At 49.3% G+C, this 17,375-nt stretch overlaps 6 protein-coding genes; 2 read left to right on the top strand and 4 right to left on the bottom strand.

The window, feature by feature from the left end:
• Positions 1-2,745: 2,745 nt before the first annotated feature.
• FFUJ_01705 (related to P-type ATPase) lies at positions 2,746-6,394 on the bottom strand (the record flags this gene model as incomplete). XM_023575739.1 has 2 exons in its annotated part: positions 2,746-6,124; positions 6,273-6,394. The coding sequence occupies 2 exons, from the start codon at positions 6,392-6,394 to the stop codon at positions 2,746-2,748; spliced, it is 3,501 nt and encodes a 1,166-aa protein (XP_023423886.1).
• Positions 6,395-8,813: 2,419 nt separating this feature from the next.
• Positions 8,814-9,694, top strand: FFUJ_01704 (related to ACOB protein; the record flags this gene model as incomplete). XM_023575750.1 has 2 exons in its annotated part: positions 8,814-8,846; positions 8,897-9,694. The coding sequence occupies 2 exons, from the start codon at positions 8,814-8,816 to the stop codon at positions 9,692-9,694; spliced, it is 831 nt and encodes a 276-aa protein (XP_023423887.1).
• A 483-nt stretch (positions 9,695-10,177) lies between these two features.
• FFUJ_01703 (probable RAX1 Protein involved in determination of budding patterns) lies at positions 10,178-11,369 on the bottom strand (the record flags this gene model as incomplete). XM_023575761.1 has 3 exons in its annotated part: positions 10,178-10,414; positions 10,465-11,137; positions 11,188-11,369. 3 exons carry the CDS (start codon positions 11,367-11,369, stop codon positions 10,178-10,180), a joined length of 1,092 nt encoding a protein of 363 aa, XP_023423888.1.
• A 707-nt stretch (positions 11,370-12,076) lies between these two features.
• FFUJ_01702 (probable ribosomal protein L31.e.A, cytosolic) lies at positions 12,077-12,616 on the top strand (the record flags this gene model as incomplete). XM_023575772.1 has 3 exons in its annotated part: positions 12,077-12,166; positions 12,241-12,315; positions 12,413-12,616. 3 exons carry the CDS (start codon positions 12,077-12,079, stop codon positions 12,614-12,616), a joined length of 369 nt encoding a protein of 122 aa, XP_023423889.1.
• A 433-nt stretch (positions 12,617-13,049) lies between these two features.
• Positions 13,050-13,698, bottom strand: FFUJ_01701 (probable ubiquitin-conjugating enzyme E2-C; the record flags this gene model as incomplete). XM_023575784.1 has 3 exons in its annotated part: positions 13,050-13,152; positions 13,206-13,538; positions 13,592-13,698. The coding sequence occupies 3 exons, from the start codon at positions 13,696-13,698 to the stop codon at positions 13,050-13,052; spliced, it is 543 nt and encodes a 180-aa protein (XP_023423890.1).
• Positions 13,699-15,082: 1,384 nt separating this feature from the next.
• Positions 15,083-16,800, bottom strand: FFUJ_01700 (probable argininosuccinate lyase; the record flags this gene model as incomplete). XM_023575795.1 has 6 exons in its annotated part: positions 15,083-15,529; positions 15,617-16,049; positions 16,108-16,158; positions 16,215-16,408; positions 16,462-16,679; positions 16,740-16,800. 6 exons carry the CDS (start codon positions 16,798-16,800, stop codon positions 15,083-15,085), a joined length of 1,404 nt encoding a protein of 467 aa, XP_023423891.1.
• Between the last annotated feature and the right edge of the window lie 575 nt (positions 16,801-17,375).

The raw sequence follows: 17,375 nt of genomic DNA on the forward strand, positions 1-17,375 counted from the left end.
GTCGGCTGGGCCTTGCAAGTGGCTTACAAAAACGGAGCTATTGGATCGGGGTGCGGAGTTTGGAGGAAAAGCCACTGGAGTGTGATTCGAGGTACACTGAGGTGAGGTATCTTGTGGCGTCTGTGTCAAGATTTAGTGAACAACTGTCAGCATTGGCGGAACCTGCTCGCAGTAGCCATTACCAGCCTTGATTAGCCATGCTTGCTGAGGTGGGCTATTGTTCCAGATGGATTGGATTCTTGAATCCTGCAGTGGGAAATTAAGGTGATCGCTATTACATAGGTAGGCAGTGGCAGTACCTAGTGATTGATAGAGTTCCGCACCAGATCTCACCTAGCACATACATACAGACTTTACCTGCCACGGATGGATAGAGGTTAGAAACCTCTCCACTGTACAACCGTTAGAGGATCAATCTCATCTTATCACTCTTCACCAACCAACGCAAACTCAATTCATTCAGCAAACAAGCTTACAAGGATGCTTGAATGAAGACTCGGGGGACTACTTCCTCCAATGACCTAATGCAGGAAAGGACTTTCGATAAATCGTTTTTATTACCGCCTTTGGAACGTGACCCTGTTACCTGTACATGTATAGTCCAGGGGTCCAGAAGAACCTAACGCGATTGCACTCTACTCTAATCAGAAAAGGGGGCGGGGACATCTCGTCGCGAACCAGGAATACAGCATCTCAGACCAATCACAACATCTCGTGTTGACAATTCTAGCAAGTCACTGGATTGGGTGATGTAGGCTAATGAGAGAGGCGTCAGTAGTTTTATGCTGATATGAGTTGATACAATATCGAATATGGAGCTGAACAGACTGGCCCAGACTGCTCAGGGTGTTATCTTCTTGGTCAAGGAGAAAATGAATTTTCTTCTTCCAAGTGGGTATAATAAAACTCTAGTAACAATAAAACAGTATCCGTTTGTAGTCGGTATTTGTATGTGGTATTCTCGACACCGGCTCTCGCAGCACGGATCTCATGTAGGCATAACTCAATCTCTATAGGTATTACAAGCGAGAGAGGGCACGTCATTCTCTAGTTAGAGTTGATTTATATCCGCACATGTACGTGTTGAGCCGCGTTGTCGTGAAACGGGCCAAGGACCAGGAAAACTGTCCATCATCAAGAACACGCAAGCTCTGGGTTACGTAGGCCAAGGGACAGTGGGAGAAGACGACGGGCATAGTTGTTCCGCGTATTCATGGCTATTTTTATATGCACCGGCACTTGCTCTCTATCTCTAACGGCACTCAGAAAGATGAACACTGCTATGAGACTGTAAGCGTTTAGTCGTTGAGGTCAGGCCGTGATTGGACCTCAATACGATTATCCGTGAGCAATACGAACCACATCTGCAGAGAGTGTCAGACGGATGTCTCCTTCAGACGTGTACAGAGAAAGAAGAAGAAAAACATCATTCAGAAGCTGTCACGAGACCAATTCCAAGAACCAAAAAAAGGAGTAAATAGGCCGTTGACTTTTGCGCCATCCAAGGCCGTTGTTTCCGCCCCATTCATTGTTGCGTCGCCTCAAACTCAAGCGCCCTGACAGGTTTGAATAGCCTTGGCAGATTCCTACAATCTGCACAGCAATCCAATTTTTTTCTTTCCCACGTAACCACGCTCCACGCCACGAGACTCCATTTACCGTTGATCCGATAATTTGTTCTTGGCGGTAGTATCAGAATTCCAACAAAGCAGCCCCTGAGAATCATGTTAGTTTATGTCTCAGATTCTCGATAACTTTATTTGTCACTATCCGCTGTGTGATTCAGAATATCAGTCTACGAATGCAAGGATCTGATTGTGTCTCAGCCCCGGAAGGCCGATGCTGCCCTTACAGAAGTCCCCTGCTTATGATGCTAGAAATGGATCCTTGTGGGCATGAGTATGTGTGTACTTAGTTCGAATAATGTCGCCTTATGAGGATGGCGAGGCAGGGATGCTAATGCGTAGTCTGACGGGAAATGTAACGGTGATTTCTGCAATGGTGACCATCGATATTTCAGGGCAACTCGATGTCGATCCTGATGCTTCAGTGTAGGATCAATTTCGTCTTGACTTGCGTTCTCTAATGGTCGCAATGTCTACTTATGCGGATATCTATGCTCCGAGATCCAAAGCCACACAACAACAACACAGCACTTCAAGTCTTCATATCTCTCTGGTCTTGCGCCATGACTGTTTCATTTGCCCGCCCTCATTTATTCACATTCCATTGACTTTAGTAACCGTTGGCTCTATTCAAGGGAGATTCTCCGGATCCGATCAAGTCTCCAACGGCAAGTTGCCCAATCACGAACAACTAAACTGTCTTCCATTTTATTTTGATGTTTAAGCTCTTGGTCATTCATTGGTATTCATCAATCCCTCTATTACCGTGTTAGAAAGGCAGAAAGTGGCGTTATCAGGTGTGCTCTCCAAGCTCACATACAAAACATTTACGGCATTTACGGCATCTACGGGACATGCGAACATACGACTAACACGCGACAAACAAAGAGACACTTCATATATCATGACACTTCTAACATTCAAGGGCCGATAAAGAGCATTCTTGATGTTTATGTAAGATAAAACGGCCAGCAAGAGCGAAGTGTACATGAAAAAAAATATTTTGTACGTCCATATGCTCTTACTTTCGTTCTAGGATATCATCGATATATAAGGTAACTTTCAAGACGATACATGTACCAAGCATCATGACTCCATCGCTTAACAAAACAAAAAATTCTTACGCTTCCGTCTCAAGATTTTCCAAAGGCACATAACCCTCCTCTTTCTTAGCTCTTCTCCTACCCAGGGTCTCTCGCACCCAGCCTACAATACCTCTTCCACTCTTCCAGCGAAGACCACCACGCTGCTCAGCGGCAGCCTCATCCATCCATCGGGGACGCTTCCAGAACTTGAGGAACAGGCTGCTCACGACGACACTGACGCTACTGCACGCCATAGCAAAACCAGCCATCATGGGGTGCATGTGGAAACCAATGGGCAGGAAGAAGCCCATGGCAATTGGCAGACCGATAATGTTGTACATGCACGCCCAGGCAAGGTTCAACTTGATGCGACGGAAAATGTACCGAGTGAGGTCCATCGCCGCAGGAATAACCATCAAATCGGTTGGGCGCATGAGAACGATATCGGCGGCTTCCATGGCAACGTCTGTACCGCTAGCCATAGCAATACCGATATCAGCAGTTGCAAGTGCAGGTGAATCATTAATGCCGTCGCCAACCATGGCTACGACCTCGCCTTGTTCTTGGATTTGCTTGATAATCTCTTGCTTCTGGTCGGGACTCATTCCGGCATAAACATTCTCGGGAGCGATGCCGACAGCTGCAGCAACACTGAGGGCAGTAGATCGCTGGTCACCAGTAACAATAGCTGTCTTCACACCCAGTTTGTGAAGGGCCGAGATGGCAGCAGCTGCACCCTCCTTAATAGAGTCAGCCAAAGAGAGGTGGCCGCTGTATTTACCATCGATAGCCACGAAAATGTGAGTGGTACCAGTGGCAGGTCCCTTGCTAGAAGCCTTGGTTGCGCTAGAGTCGAGTTGCTCTGATGCCTCGATGACATCCTCGGGGACCTCAATGCCGTTTTCCTGCAGGTAGGCAACGTTACCGACCAGCGCCCGATAGCGGTTACGGTCAACAGCTGACGCAGGTTCAACCAGAGCATTGATACCCTTGCCAACAGTGACCTTGAACTCGCCGACACTTCCTTCAAGAACGCCATCGACCTCAATATCAAGCTCTTGTCGAGCTCCTGCAAGGATGGCCTTACCAACGGGATGTTCACTGCCCATTTCAGCAAGGCCAACAATAGCCCACCAAAGTCGACGTCGCCATTCGTTATCATGCCACTCAGACTCGAGAACAGATTCGACAACGCTCATCTTGCCATAGGTGATGGTACCAGTCTTATCGAGGACAACCTGTGTAACCTTGGTACATCTCTCGAGAGCAGCGCCACCTTTGATCAAAATGCCGTTCTCAGCACCAACGCCAGTACCAACCATGACGGCAGTAGGTGTAGCTAGACCAAGGGCACATGGGCATGCGAAAACGATGACAGAAATGCAGAGCTTGACGCAGACCATGATCTTACCACCGCTGGAGTCCTGCAAAAAGATTTTAGGTGGGTTTGTAAGCACATGGCTAAGAACCATCCAGCAAAGAAACGTGCTCAAGCCAAGAATGAGAATAGCAGGAATGAAATACCCTGCAATAGTATCGGCGAGTCGCTGGATGGGTGCCCGATTGGTCTGAGCATCTTGAACCAGCTTGACGATTTGGCTGAGCTGAGTGTCACGACCAGCACGAGTGACTCGAAAGTCAACACGACCATCACCATTGACGGATCCGCCAATGACGTGATCGCCGGTTCGCTTCTGAACAGGCATCGCTTCACCTGTCACCATGCTCTCATCTACGAAAGTCTCTCCTCGGACAAGGACACCATCGGCAGGCACCTTATCGCCGGGTCGCAGAATGACGACATCACCAAGCTGGAGAAGCTCAGTAGGAACAGATCGCTCCTCGTGGGCCGAACCACCAACTCCTGGGGTTTTGGGAGTAGTTGGGTCCTTACCCCAAGCCTCAGCAGCCTTCTCAGCAGCAATGGGGTCTACGTAGATTGTAGCCATAGAGGGTGCCAAAGACATGAGCCGAGAAAGAGCCTTGGATGTCTGACCCTTGGCGCTATTCTCAAGGTAACGACTTAATGTGATGAATGTGATGAGCATAGTGCTGGTGTCAAAAATGGTGCTCGGCCTGGTATGAGGAGGCAAAAGTAGAGAGACGGTCATTGTCAAAATGCTGAAGAAGAAGGCACAAGATGTTCCGAGGATAACAAGAACATCCATTGTCGGTGAGCGGTGCTTGACTGACTTCCATGCTGAAATATAAAAACGCTTTCCAATGCCGAATTGGACTGGTATCGTAAGGACTAAACAGATAATGTCTCCAAGATAGAGACCGGGAATCAACTCAAACCTGCCAAGATCAAGAGCTGGCGCACACATAGGCAAGATCATGTTCAGAATAAAGACCGGGATAGCAAAGGCTAAGGAGGTTCGGAAAGCCGTTCTCCACTCATTGATCTCTCGTGTCTTTGCGAGTGACTCAAGCTGTGCATTGTTGTCTTGGGTGTCGGCCACAATGGCGTTGTATCCCTTAGCTTCGACAGCTTCCACGATGGCCCGAAGACCAATAACACCAGGTTGGTGAGTGATGGTGAGGCGTGATGAAGCAAGGCTTACCGAAACTGAATCGACGCCGTGCATGGCTGTCAACTCAGCCTCCAAAGCTTCTGCTGCAGCCGCATCGGGAACACCATAAACTTTGAACTGTGCCGTGGACGATGACCCGCTATGATGTTCATTGGTTGGTTGCGAAGAAATAACTTCCGCGTCGAAGCCACGGTCGTCGATTATTTCCGCTATTTGCTCCGGCGAGAGTTTGGTAACATCATGTGTAATAACGGCTCTTTCCGCGAGAAGACTGATATTGAATTTGAGGACGCCTTCTACGTCCTTGAATCCACCCTCAACAGCTGATGTGCAAGCACCGCATGTCATGCCCTCGATCGCTACTGTCGTGATGGCAATGTTGCCGGCGTTGTCAGAATCCTTGCCAGATTTGTCAGCCACCACTTTGCCCGAGTCGACAATTGTAGCATCAAAGCCGCGGTCTTCGATGATTTCGGCGATTTGTTCAGCAGTGAGAAGGTCGGGATCGTGTTCGATAACAGCTCTCTCGGAGAGCAATGAGATGCTGAAGCTCTTGACACCAGGAACATCTTTGAAGCCACCTTCAACGGCAGAAGTGCAAGCTCCACAGGTCATGCCCTCGACGGCGATAGTTGTCGTAATAAAGTCGTTGTCGTCTTCGTTGTGTGTAAAGCGTCTGGCGACAGGGCTGGGGAGGTCGGTCGAGAGGACTTCAGCATCGAAGCCTCGGTCTTCGATAATATCTTTGACTTCGTCGGCTGAGATAACTTGAGGGTTGTGCATGATGACTGCTCGCTCCATAACCAGACTGACTGAAACGTTTCCAACACCATCGACGCCCTTGAAGCCAGCTTCAACAGCAGAAGTACATGCGCCGCATCTATAGAGGAAACAGGGTCAGTGATATATTCCCGAACAGGTCGCATGAACTTGGCAGAGGCCCGCAAAAGCCGAACGAAACTCCATAACTGGGTCCCGGGATGACCGGCGGAAGTTGAGGAAAAGAATAGAACTGTGATCAAACTCACGTCATGCCGTCCACTCGAAGTGTCGTTGTAGCAAGATGGGCGCCGGCGCCGGGACTCCTCGGAACGGAGAGCGCGACATTATTTGTGTCCTTGTTAGGGACTTGGATGTAGGCGGGAGCCATCGCGACGGCTTGTGGCTCGTGAGCCTCGACTCGAGGATCGTGAATATTTTGCGATCCTCAGAAGCCAAGAGATTTTGGAGTTGAAGGTTGATAGCCAGAAGGCGGCGGAAAGCGGGATGAACGGCACTTGGGGTCTTGGGTCTCACTCTCGCGGTTAGACTCGTTTGGTGGTTGGTTGCTAATAATGGAATGAACGGGTTCTAGTTCAATCGTCCAGCCACGACCATTTCGATTTGGTGGAGATTCGATGCAAACAATAAATCGAGCAGCAGCTCGGCAGAAAGAGAGAAAAGAGATAAAGAAGAAGAGTTGCAGTGTTGGACGAACAAGGAAATCGGAGGCCAAGATCAGTACTGTATCAAGCCCGGACTGGAAGGTCACAGCTTATGCCAGTTGATAACAAATGCGCCACTAAGACCACGAAGACCGGCTTCAATTGCTGATGTATGTGTATACGTATGTCGGCTATTTTTGGCGTTAGTCAGACGAAAGAAAGAGAACAAAATGAACGACCACTTGGGTACGAGAAAAGAAGAATAAGAAGACACCAGGCCAAGAACAAAAGGACATGACATGAGCAAGATTCCAAAGGACGGCGTCTCAGCGTTTTAACTACGATTCAGGGGAAACACTCACTGCTATTAGCAAGGAAACACCAACAAAACAGTTCGCGAGGCGAGAGGCCCAAAAACCATCACATCCGGGACGAGTCTTGGCTCAGCGACTGTTACGGTCAAGTTCCAGTTTGGGGTCTGTTTCCGCTGTATCCAAGACGGTTTGATACCTCTCGTTGGTGGATTTAATACAAAGATGCGACTGCTGGAGCACCAGATTTCTTGCTTGCAGGGATGTTTCACTAGAGACTCAGAAATTCCCAAACGAGGCCCAGGGTCTCTTTGAACAATGGAGATGAATAGGGAGCTTGGGGCCGGGAAATGCTGAGACCTGAGACAAGGGGACTCCGCTATTAAAGAAAAACCTGGTCGATTGGCCGCAATCTGTTAGTGAGCAGTGACAGATGCTCAGGCAGTTTAAAAGAATCTGTGAATGGTTGTGAAAGAGTGAGATCTGTGAGATCGGTGCAACCATAGCCACAAGGCGAAGGCCGCTGATGTTTATACCTCATCACTACCTATTCTTATCTCTCCTTTTATTTCTCAGTCACAATGTGACTAGAGTTCTGCAATGGCTCACTTTCAGCTGGCCTTTTATGGCGCCATCTCTTGTCCTGAAAGGCGCAAGTGTCGATCATTCAAGTTGCAACCATTCAGCACCCAGACCGTCCAACCAGCTTTTACCCTTCATGAACTATCGGAACTAGACGCACCGACCTCTCTTTGGGAAGACTTCAGCTTGGCTTAAAACTGAACAGGAGTTGAATCTTCAATTTCCTGTCATTGTCGATCGCAACTCTGCCGTCGACCTCTAGTCGACCATCACCAATCATCGCGTGTCTTTTGGAGTAGCAATGTCTTACTATATGTAAGACGCAATAGAGTCCAATTGTGAGGTCTTTCAGGCGGATGTTCCACGTTCCGGCAATCAATGTCAATGTGTCGCGTGTAAGGCTACAGCTGCCAATGCGGTCAGCATGTCTCTGCCTTGCAGCCCACCAGCAGTACGAACGCTAGACTCCTTGTCACTCGTAGCTGAACTCAATAAGTTCCCAAGACAGCATAGGCAAGTCCATCAGTGGCTAAGTTATCGTATATGTGGTGGCTTCTTGTCAGTTTCCTTGGCGATAGACGGTTTGAATTGAGTTTGTACATGATTTGCACAGCCATTGGCATACTCGAATGTTACATCGAGTATCATTTGGCTGCCTTTTAAAAAGCATCTTCTGGTTGTGGTTTGCGTTGGTACAGAGGTGGATGAGTTGGGTATCGCTTTTTACACATAATCTAGATATACACGAGCCATGGTATGAACATAACTGGCAGTGTCCAGCTCCGACATCAAAAGCCAAGGCTGTTCCTTGAGTGGCTCATGCAACATGAGAGATGAAGTACAAGGCGACAAGCCAGAGAACTCCAAGTCAAGATTGAACACCATTATTCTATCACGGACGTATAAGTACAGGGTAGTCGGCTTCACATTGGAAGACCCCACGCTTACAAGTAATTCGACCCCACATCCCATGAGCCCCGCGCCCACCATACGCTGCCTGCCTAGCGCTCCAGCCTCACCTTGAACTAAGCTCCGATGCTCCATCTTGAACTTCATCGACATATCACTTGCACAAGCTGCGACTATCAACATAGAGTATTTCCTGGGCCCGAGCCTCAACCGGAGGGTATAATAGAGCGCAGGAAATTACGGACTTTCACTACAGTCACTACTTTCCGCCTCTCTCCGTGCTGTGACGTACTTGATATCCGTCGCCTATCCCCCGAGGCTGTCGCCTCAACCACACCACATCATGGAGCAGACGAAGGCTCTTAACGCGCTGGAGGTATGCATAACTAGGAAAAGCAAGATGAAACAGACTGACAACTGCATTAGCCATTCATCGCTCTCTCCAAATCAGCTACATCTCCTCGCGCAGCTGCCGATCTCGTCACCAGAGCTACATCAGCACCAAACACATTCCTCTTCAGTGATCTCTTACAAACACCCGCCATCCAAAACCTCGCCGACTCAGAGTTCACTTCGCATCTCAAACTTCTCCAGATCTTCTCCTATGGAACATACTCGTCATACAAAACGACAGAAGGCCTACCAGCGCTTGCCGAAGTACAGGCAACTAAGCTACGGCAGCTATCGCTTCTATCACTGGTCCGAGATCGACAGAACCTCTCCTATGCCGCGCTACAGGAAGCCCTGGATCTTCCTGGAGCACGTGAGGTAGAGGCGTTGGTGATTTCTGCGGTTTACGCTGGTCTACTTCACGCCACGCTTGACCCAGCTCGTGCAGTCGTGCAGGTCACCAGTGTTGCGCCTCTACGTGATCTCGCCCCTGGAGCGATACCTGACATGGCCGCTGCGCTGAAGAAATGGTCTGACCGCTGCACCACCACCCTTGAAGGCCTTGATCTTCAGATCAAGGAGATCCGAACAACAGCCGCAGCTCGACAGCGTGAGCAGCGCCTGGCGGACGAGAAGTTACAGCAGTTAATCAACGAACAACAAGAGGGAATGGGACCACGCAAGTACGATCTGCCAAACATGACACGGGACCTGGGTAGACGGGGGTTTAACAAGCGATCAGTCATGGATACAGGTAATTTGGTGGACAACGACAGTATGGATGTCGACGAGGCCGAAGAGGAGAAGAAACGAGCAAATAAGCGCAAGCTTTGAAGACAGTATCCCTTTCGAGTCAGGAGAACCAAAAGTCAAGCTCGCAACACGTGTATCACGAAGAACCATGACATAATAGACGATACGGCGCCTTTTTATTAGCCCTACATCGGTACAGAATGCCGCCATGAGACTTGTACTAATTCTAATGACCTGTCAAGGTCATAAATAAGAAGGAAAAACGCATGGCCGGAAATGATTCAAGATCATGTTCCAGACCGGGAATAGCTAAATTACAAAGAAGACCTGGTTGATAAACAGTAGATTTCCGTACGCCAGCCTCAAGAAAACAACGCCCGAGCTCAATCGAGAGACTGGGATAGCATTGTCGCTTAATCAAGGCCCCTGATCATTACAGTCGTGAGTATTGATATGATGTCCAAAGAGATTCTCGCGGAGATAGCTTTTTCTTTTAATGGGAATTTGAAAGGCCAGTAATGGCCGGCATTAGTGACCGCGGTTGAATGTGAAAAGAATAGTTGCTTAGAGACGCTTTCCCGGAACAAGAATGAAGAGAACACAGAGTGCAGCATCAATGAGAACAGTCACTGCGAGGACCATGATAGCACGCTTGGCGATGAGCTTGCGAACGTAGGGTTCACGAATGCGAGAGAAGTTGAAGGGGGTGTACTCGCTGTAACCAACCAGGGCCATAATAGGGTCCAGAGAGTATTGGTAAGACGCAAGAAAATAGACACCGACGGTGAATGGGAGGATGAGCTATTGAGAGTCAGTAAGTTTTCGAGAACTCCCTTAAATGAGGCACTTACCCAGCATCTGGTTGCACGAGAGTAGTCAAGAAAAATGAGAACAAACGCAGCCCAGAGGGCGGCAAACATGGCAATAAGACCAAGGATAAGTCGCATGATGAGAGTAGGTGGGATAAGGTTGCCCAGAGCCTTCATTCGAAGGAAGCCTGGGAAAGCATCTCGCTCCATAGCCTGAAAGACATAGTCCTTGGCAACATCAAATACCTCGGGATCGTCGCGGCCATACTCTTCGATGGCAGTAGTGACCTCTGCGGTAATAGAACCTGGGAGGGTGATTTCTCGCTCGGCTCCAGGAAGAAGGAAAGTGTAGAGAATTTTCTCAGCTGAGGCTCGGATGTCCTGTCGCGCAACGGTATGAGCGGGCGAGTTGGATTCGGTAGTGACTTCGTGAGAGTTGCTGAACTGAGGGCTGGGTCTAACAGGCGCAGAGGCACTCTGAGGTGAATCGTGACTTTGGTCCTCTCTAAGGAATGCAGACATTTGCGCATCTTGGTTCTTCTCCTTCTCAGTCGCATACATGGACGGACCTGCCGTTCTAGGTTCCAAGTCGCCAATATTCTCGAGGATAGCTGAAGATCGTTTTGATTGTGCTTCGGGAGTGCCAATAAGGACGGATCGTCGAAGTTCGCGAACATAATGCCGGCAGAGCGACATGTGCTGGGCAACATCAAGCCTGGCTATGTCAGCTAAGCTCTCTGGAAAGTCAATCCTGCATGAACCTACCAGAAGTCGAGATAATCCACCGAGCGTTGCTGATCGCGCATGTAGATATAGAACGAGAAAAGGTCGACGGGAGGGAGAGTGCGACGACTCAAGACCTCAAAGAGCGTAGGCAGTCGGTTTCTCGTCATGTCAGGCTGAGGCGATGGCGATGCCATCGTGGTAACAGGTTCGTGTTCGGCCATGTCGGGCGAACGTATTATACTCGTCGATAAGGTGAGAGTGAATGTTAAAATGAAAGAGGCGTTTCTGGCGCGCGGAGCAACTGCCGGGAAGCTTTATGGAAGGGTCCGGGTACGCGAAGTTCCCCTGATTACGACCGACGACAGGCCGCTAAGTCTTGTCGAAGCAACCGCACACTCTCCTAAGCGAAGCAGTCTCCGAATGAGAGAAATGAGACGCTTATGCGCAAAGGATGGCGATATTTGCGGTGCCTTGAAATCAATTGCCCCAAGCTGGAATGATGGAATCGTTATGCAGCAACGGCCAAGATTGGATGCAATGCTTGCTTCGCGGTAAACACCACTGGAGGCTAAACGTGGACCATACAACGCCTCTAGCCCATCTGGGGTTAGCTGATTGTCTGAACTGTGAATCGACCGCTATCACGTGAGAGCCTGGTGGGCCATCAGGGCTGCGCTCTAATTGGTTCGCCAGGCCCACAGAGTGCCTGCCGATTTCGAGGGCTACGCACAAAGATTTTTGGCAATTACTCCAGCTACTTCATCACACCTTCCTAACGACCAATCTCGAAGAGACGAGCCGCAGGTACGACCAATACTCCCTCCTCTCCTCCCTCGAAGTCCTTTTTCTCTCAAGAGACTACGAGCACGAGCGACTCATTCTTTTCTCAACTTCGTCGACCGAAGGACTAACCCTCATATTTCCAGCCATGTCGTCCAAGAAGCCCTCCGGCAAGACTCAGCGCTCCGCCATCGCGGATGTCGTCGCCCGCGAGTACACCATCCACATGCACAAGCGAGTACGTTGCTTCGCCAAAGAATAGCTCGAGAACCGGAGCTGCAAATGTCTGGGTTAAATGCTAACGAGCAAAAGCTCCATGGTGTCACCTTCAAGAAGAGGGCTCCCCGTGCTATCAAGGAGATCAAGGCCTTTGCCACCAAGTCCATGGTACGGCTATCCATCCCATGAGCCTGATGTCGAATGCGAAGCAATTGCAGAGGACAAAGTTGTCATTTCGAACCACACGTGCTAACCTTCACGATAGGGTACCTCTGATGTCCGCATCGACCCCCAGTTGAACAAGAAGGTCTGGGAGCAGGGTATCAAGGGCGTTGACTACCGACTCCGAGTGCGAATTTCCCGACGACGAAACGACGAGGAGGGTGCCAAGGAGAAGCTGTACAGCTACGTCCAGGCTGTGAACGTCAAGAACCCCAAGGGTCTTGCCACAGTCGTTGTTGAGGAATAAATATAAAAAGTTTCTCTTGGGACAGGTTCTATGGTGGCATGGCATTTGGAGTTGCATTCGGCATTCTGGCTTTTGACGCTGAATATACACAGAGGGAAAAAAATGTGATCAAAGCTTGAAGTCAACACAAACGACAATCGGTGCCTCGGCGTGAAGTGGTCTATGGACAAGGCTTTTTTTATGAGGGCGAAAATAATCATTTACGTTCTGACGTGATGATGCAAATGTTATGAGTCGTCGATTAGAGGGTCTGCTATCGACAATGGTGTACATGTTTCTGACCCTATCAAAATCCCCTCCCTTCGCTGTTAAACCAGCTGTGGAAATGCCATGCAATCCTGTAACCTACCAAGTCATAAAACCAAATTCCGTACACCTGGTACTCCTGTTCCTTTATACAATTATCAAAGCATAAACCCCTAGTAAAACCTAGTTATTCGTCCTCAACATCCCTGTGGCGTGCCAGGACCTTCTTCTGGAACTCCTCGGTATCCTTGTCCCACAGCTCGGCAGCCTCACCGTTGAGGGGTGAAGCACTGAGAATTTGTTAGTGAAAAGGTTATGGTCAATCTCGAAACTTTGTACTTACTTGTTGGGCTCGCCAAGCAAGCTTTGAAGGCTCAGCAGAACAGTTTGGATGTTGTAAGCAGCAGTCCACTTGTCCTTGAGAATGTCCAAGCAGATGCGGCCGGAGAAGTCGACATTAGGATGATAGATGGGTGTCTTGAAGAGCACCGTAGGAGCGGCGTAAGGGTAGTTGGAGGGGAATGCAAAGCTGAGCTTGAAGGTCAACCCGGCGTAGGGAGTATCGTCGGGACCCTCGATGGTGGCAGTCCAAGCGAGGAGGTTTCCATCCGCACCGGGGAAGGCAGAGACGCCGGGAGCGGGCGACGTCATGAGTTGCATCAGCTCGGTCTGCAGTCTGTCCAGAGTCAGCATCCGTAGCGACTATAATGTCTCGGGACGAGTATTCACCTCTTGGTCGTGCTTTGAGAGTCAGGGCCCTTGTGGCCAGAGTTAAGCTTGGCGGCCTGGACACTGCCGGGAGCTGAGTTCTGGCTATCCTCCATGTTGTAGTCCATTGTGAGATGTTGATGCTGATGTTGTTTCCTCGAGTAAAACTGAGTATGAAGAGATGCCGACAACCGAGAAAGCAACAGAAGAGTAGATGCTATTATAGGTTGCTAGGGAGCGATAGGGAATTGTTTATGTACAGACAACAATTCCGCAAGTGGAAAGAGGTGAAGGTGGACGAATGCAGGGGCGATTGAGGGAGACAAAAAGACGTTTGGCTGTGGCGTACACGGGAAGGGGTGAAAACGAATAGAGAGAAAGCCCGGGTTCTAAGTTGTCTTTTAAAGTGAGACGATGTGCAATATATTATTTTGGATTGCGGCAGAATTGAATAGATGGAAGGGCAATGATTTCTTAACTCAAGCTTGAACAAAGGCTCCAACTGTTTACCGCAGCAACCAGCGCGACTAGGGTCCAGGTGAATAATACACCACAGCCAATGGTCTCCAATACAAGGCAGCAGTGCTGAAACTGTAGGGCATGTTTGTGCTGTGAGAGGGTGCACAGGGCGCTAAGTGGCGCTATCTTTAGGGGACCTGGATCGGGTCTCATAGCAACAAAAAAAAAAAACACTTTACGCGGTGAATAGACGCGGACCAACGCGTACAACTTCTGGACTTGAAGTATCAGGACGATATTCCTCAACTGAACGATTGGTTATTGTTGAACAAGAATATTACTAGTAGCAACACAATCCAGATACCATCATAAATTCACCTACCTACCTTTACACAATGGTAAGCTGGACATTCCTTATTTAGCCCCTATCAATAGCGTCTACCAAGCTTTTCTCCAGTGACAGATCATCAGTATCAAGGAGATTGTGAATGATTCACGGTCATACCTCTATAGTTTCCCCCGACAGATCTTAGCCTCCCGATTCGCTTTCGGTGTCAAGTCTGAGCTGTCGCTGCTTTACTCTGAGCAGAGTTGATCAGGAGGGTGATCAAGTCTGAGCACGACAGAACTCTCTTGCGCTTCGGGTACGCATAGGTCGCCGCAGAAGGGATACCAAAGCGGAGAGCCCCTTAAGCCCTACGATTCCGTATCCCTTGCGGTCGGTGGGTTATGTCTGTTTCGTGGCTGTGATTCCTATTACGATGCTTGCCGGGGCGATACTTGTTGCAATTAGCTTCATATTGGCAGTATATCGGCGTGTTGACTGCCGTCTTTCCATAGCTCATTTTCATAGGAAGTTGCATCGAAGACTTTTCATTTATTCATCGAAGACGAAGACTACTTCTTCGTCCGGCTGAGCCGGCGTTTCTCCTGTTGCAGTTCCTCTGACAACGTGGTGTTTCTTTTTGCTTCCACAGCATGAATCATGTCATTCGTGATGTCTGTGCCAGATTCCCTTACTCCGGACGCATCTTGCGCCAGGGTATCGGACCCCTAATCTAACATAGCCTTAATAACCTGGATCTGCTCCAGCACAGCTGACCGACTAGTACCGCCTTTAGACGATTTCGCCTCGACACTCGACTCGTACTCGAATGCCTCCGCAATGCCCGCTGTGAACCGCGGATCAATAGCTTGCAGTTGCTCCAGTGTTAGCTTGTCCATTGAAACCCCAGAGTTTTCAGACAGCGCAACAACACGTCCAGAGATATGGTGAGCTTCTCTGAACGGGCATCCATTTCGTACCAGCCACTCCGCGACATCAGTAGCTAGCATCGTTTTATCTAGAGCAGCCTGCATCCGCTCAGGTCGCACCTTTAGTGTAGAGACGACACCGTTAGCTATGCCGAGACTATCAGACACAGTCTCAACTGCATCAAGCATAGGTTCCCATCCCTCCTGGGCATCCTTATTATAGCAATATGGCAGGCCTTTCATAGTCTGCCAAGTGAATAGTTAGTAGCTGCTCTCCACACGCTCTTGGTCGCAAAGAGGGGGCAATCGTCTGAAATAGTTATGAAGACTCACCATCATCAACCCAGCCAGTTGACCGAAAGAACGCCCTGACTTGCCGCGCAAAAGCTCGCAACTATCGGGGTTATGTTTGTTTGGCATTAAAGAACTACCCGTACTGTATGCGTCGGCCAGTCGGAGGAAAGAGAACTCAGAGGATGAGTAAAGAATAAGGTCCTCAGCCCACCTGCTGATGTGGTTGGTGAAAACGCTCGTGAAGATTAGGAAGTCGAGAATAAAATCCCTTTCAGCGCTTGTGTTCATAGAGTTTAAGGTGATTCCGCTGAAACCAAGCTCCTGAGCTATTGAGTCTCGATCAATTCCAAAGGGATTGCCAGCCAGAGCGCCGCAGCCAAGTGGACTGAGGTTGACCCTTTCGAAAACTTGGCGGAGTCGCTCGAGATCTTGCTTGAACGAAGCGGTATGCGCCATCAGCCATTGGGCCCACCTAAATTAAGAAATAATATGAGTAATTGGGGGTGAAATGGAAGGGCGTGCTGATATACCTGATGGGTTGGGCGCGCTGGAGGTGGGTGTATCCTGGCATGATGTAGTCGCTGCGGTTGCCAGTCAGTAAGGCGGCGATTCTGGCTAGAGGTGGGGCTGGACTTACATCTCAGACTCGGCGCGGGCGATAATGACCTTGAGAAATGCGACAAGTTGGGCGTCGATTTCGCGGATTCGATCGCGTAGCCACATGCGCATATCGCAGACAACTTGCTCATTGCGGCTGCGCCCCGTGTGCAGCCGACCCGCGATGTCCTTGCCGATGACCTCCCCTAGGCGACGTTCATTTGCGGTGTGGATCTGGCCCATTATGTTAGCTTCTAAATGTCGAGTAGAATCGAGTGGCGTCTCACATCTTCGTCGTTCGGCATGATTGCGAAAGTTCCTTGCTTCCATTCCTCCATCACTTGGAGCAAACCACGCTCAATCGCTTGGAAGTCGTCTTCGCTAATAATGCCAGCCTTCGAGTTGGCCCGGGCAAAAGCGATCGATCCGAGGATGTCCTCCTTATAGAGAGCCTTATCGTAGTTGATGGAGGCATTATACTTATACATGAGAGGATCAATTGCACCTGCAACACCGTGTAGTCAGTATATAGCTATTCGAAGCTTGCTTTCCAGGGCATTCGAACCTGTGAACCGGCCTCCCCAGAGCATGTTAGCTGCTGGAGCGCCTGCCTTATTCTCTGCCATGATGAGGTCTTTGCGAGTGGTGTTAATTGCGTTCGTTGCTTTCGTTATCGAGGTCAAGGGCGGGGGTTGTTGTTAAATGTCGAGAAAATTGTCGAGGGGCATCCGATACCGGCTAAAAGTTATCGCGTATGCGGCATCGGACAAGAGCCTGGGACCCAATGAAGGTTACCCTGCGAAATAAGAGTCACATTGAGAACTTTAACGGATGCCCGGGTTGATTAAGCTTGTGTTTGTTGTCGTGAGTCAGAGTCTCATCGGACGCAATCAATTGGTTGGAGGCAAGAATCGCTGATGGTAAAAGCAGAACATTAATCAAGTGTTGAAAGAAAGAAACAAGCACTAGAATACGCCAAACTTCCCATCACTAACCAATCTGCCTACCTCGCCTCTGGTCGCGTCCAACTGAATCCTAAACTTGTATGAAGTTAAGAAGCCATAGTGTAAATTTAAAGTTGTATACGTAAAAGGTAATAGGTTAGCATAGAGCCTGTTAGAGGGAGAGGGCGACGTCGAGGTGATCAAAGGTGATGCTCAGTGATTAAGAGCAGTGGTGCTGACTAACCAGATCGGGCCGC

The sequence above is a fragment of the Fusarium fujikuroi genome, chromosome FFUJ_chr01 (assembly GCF_900079805.1).
Source record: "Fusarium fujikuroi IMI 58289 draft genome, chromosome FFUJ_chr01".
NCBI lineage: Eukaryota > Fungi > Ascomycota > Sordariomycetes > Hypocreales > Nectriaceae > Fusarium > Fusarium fujikuroi.